The sequence below is a fragment of the Pteropus vampyrus genome, unplaced genomic scaffold, assembly GCF_000151845.1.
Source record: "Pteropus vampyrus isolate Shadow unplaced genomic scaffold, Pvam_2.0 Scaffold72, whole genome shotgun sequence".
Classification (NCBI taxonomy): domain Eukaryota; kingdom Metazoa; phylum Chordata; class Mammalia; order Chiroptera; family Pteropodidae; genus Pteropus; species Pteropus vampyrus.
In genome coordinates this window covers 2347798-2349665 of record NW_011888853.1, presented here as the reverse complement: position 1 = coordinate 2349665, position 1868 = coordinate 2347798, and the positions used below count along the sequence as shown (strand labels likewise).

Below are 1868 nucleotides of genomic sequence, written 5' to 3'. Positions count from 1 at the left end.
GCCTTCTTCCTGGAGAGTGTGGACGCCCATCTGCAGATCGGGCCCCTCAAGAAGTCCTGCATCTCTGTGCTGAAGAGGAGGTGATGCAGGGGGCCTGGGGCAGCTGTCTCAGCTCGTGGGACGCCCGCCTCTCCGCGCCCCCCACTTGCCCCAGAGAAGGCACCAGCCTTGGAGTCGCACACATCCCCTGCCATCTCATTTGTAGAGGCGTCTCCCTTCGCTATACTTCCACCTCCCAGGAAGGAGGCTCCCCAGACCCCTTCCAGTGACCCTGTTTCGGGAGAGAGAACCACAGCTGGGACAGATCCAGGCTACCCCTCCTTTTCCAGTTCCTAGGACAGTGCCTGGCACATAGTAGGTGCTCAATAAACGTGTTGAATGCATGGCTCCCTGTTCTATCCCCCCCTCCACCCACCAAGAATTCCCAGTATTTCTCATCTTTCAAGAGCTGCTCTTAAAAGGCAGGAGAAGGGAACAGAGGCCCTAATGCCAGGATTCCTGTTGGGAGGGAGAGCCCTGGCTGTAACGGGGTGCCTGCCATTTGCGCTCTATTCCCTGATTCTGAGCCGGGGCAGCTAGAGATGACCCCTCCCGTGGAGGTCCAGCCCCACAGTTATTCTGGCTGCCCAAGTGTTTGCTTTGAATGGCCTGGTTCCCATCAGCTATTTTCATCCTCGATGCCACAGCCTAGTTCTAGACCTGTCTTAGGGTGTTCGTGCCCAGGATTAAGTGCAGACATCACACCCCCAAGAGCAGGGCATGACTTCTGGGCGTGGGCAAGAAAGTTTGAGACCTAGAGTTTCTTTCACACACACACCTTTTCAGCCCATGAAGTATGTGACTGAATTGACCCCAGGGTGTGACTGGAGCCGAGAAAATCTACTATAAAGGGACCTATGTTCTCTGGAATCTGGCTCACTTCCACACCCAGCTGGAACAGTGTTCAGCCTCCAGGCTGGGGACAGCCATGCCCTGCACCCCAGCAGAGCCTCTGCTCCTTCCCCAGGAAGGCCAGGTGCCCTCTGCTGCCCCAGAACCCCCATCCTGGCCTGGGATGCCCCGATTCTGCTTTCAAGGGGAAGGCTTGCTCCCTGAGGCTACAGGGTTGAGTGTGTTTCCAGGCCAGTGCCCTCCTCCTTTGGTTCTTTGTGGCCCAGGGGCACTCCAGAGAAGGCCAGGGGCAGACAGAGGCCTCTCAGCGCCTGGCCAAGGTCAGGAGGGACAATGGGTGAGTTATGCAGCCAGACAGCCAGGCCATACAAGTCCTGCCCTGGCAGCCTTTGCAACTAAAAATAGTCCCTCCCACCGAGCCCTGCTTCTCCCTCTACAGCCAGGATGTTGTTTTTCCGGGTGGAGCCTCCTTGCTACAGTGCTTTGTGTTCGAAGCACGGTTACCTTGGCAGCCGCCGGCCCCTACCTCACCCAGGCTGGGGCCCAAGGGGTAAGCTGCTCTGTCGCTGTCACAATGTGGACCCATGGGGGCTTCCTGGAGTCCCCTCACAGAGCCCCTCCAACCCCTCTGCAATCCCTCTGTCTCATTTCCTCCTCCCCCAGCTTGACACTGCCCCCCCCCACACACATACATTTCCCTTGCTGAGAACCCTCTGGTCTTTGACCCTGCAGGGCCCTGGCATGTCACAGAATGTGAGCTAGACACATGAGGACTAGTGCTTCCTGGTCTGAATTCAGGCCTGACTAGACAAGTCTACAACCACAACATTGCTGCCACTCGTAGGGCGACTCCCAGCTTCCAAAGACTCATGGAATCTTGCACATCTTCATCTCAAACCCCAGTGTTACCGCTTCACAGCTCAGAGCAGGAGATTGGCACCCCCAGTGGGATGCCGCCCAGGTTACAGTGTTACCCC

At 57.3% G+C, this 1868-nt stretch overlaps 1 protein-coding gene across 1 annotated transcript in view; it reads left to right on the top strand.

Moving 5' to 3' along the window:
• Nucleotides 1–383, top strand: part of TRIM47 (tripartite motif containing 47) — a 16104-nt gene extending 15721 nt beyond the window's left edge. The window contains exon 7 of the mRNA XM_011361964.1: nucleotides 37–383. Coding sequence (XP_011360266.1) covers nucleotides 37–84 — 48 coding nt within the window. The 3' untranslated portion in view covers nucleotides 85–383. The remainder of the gene's footprint in view (nucleotides 1–36) is intronic.
• Nucleotides 384–1868: the final 1485 nt, after the last annotated feature.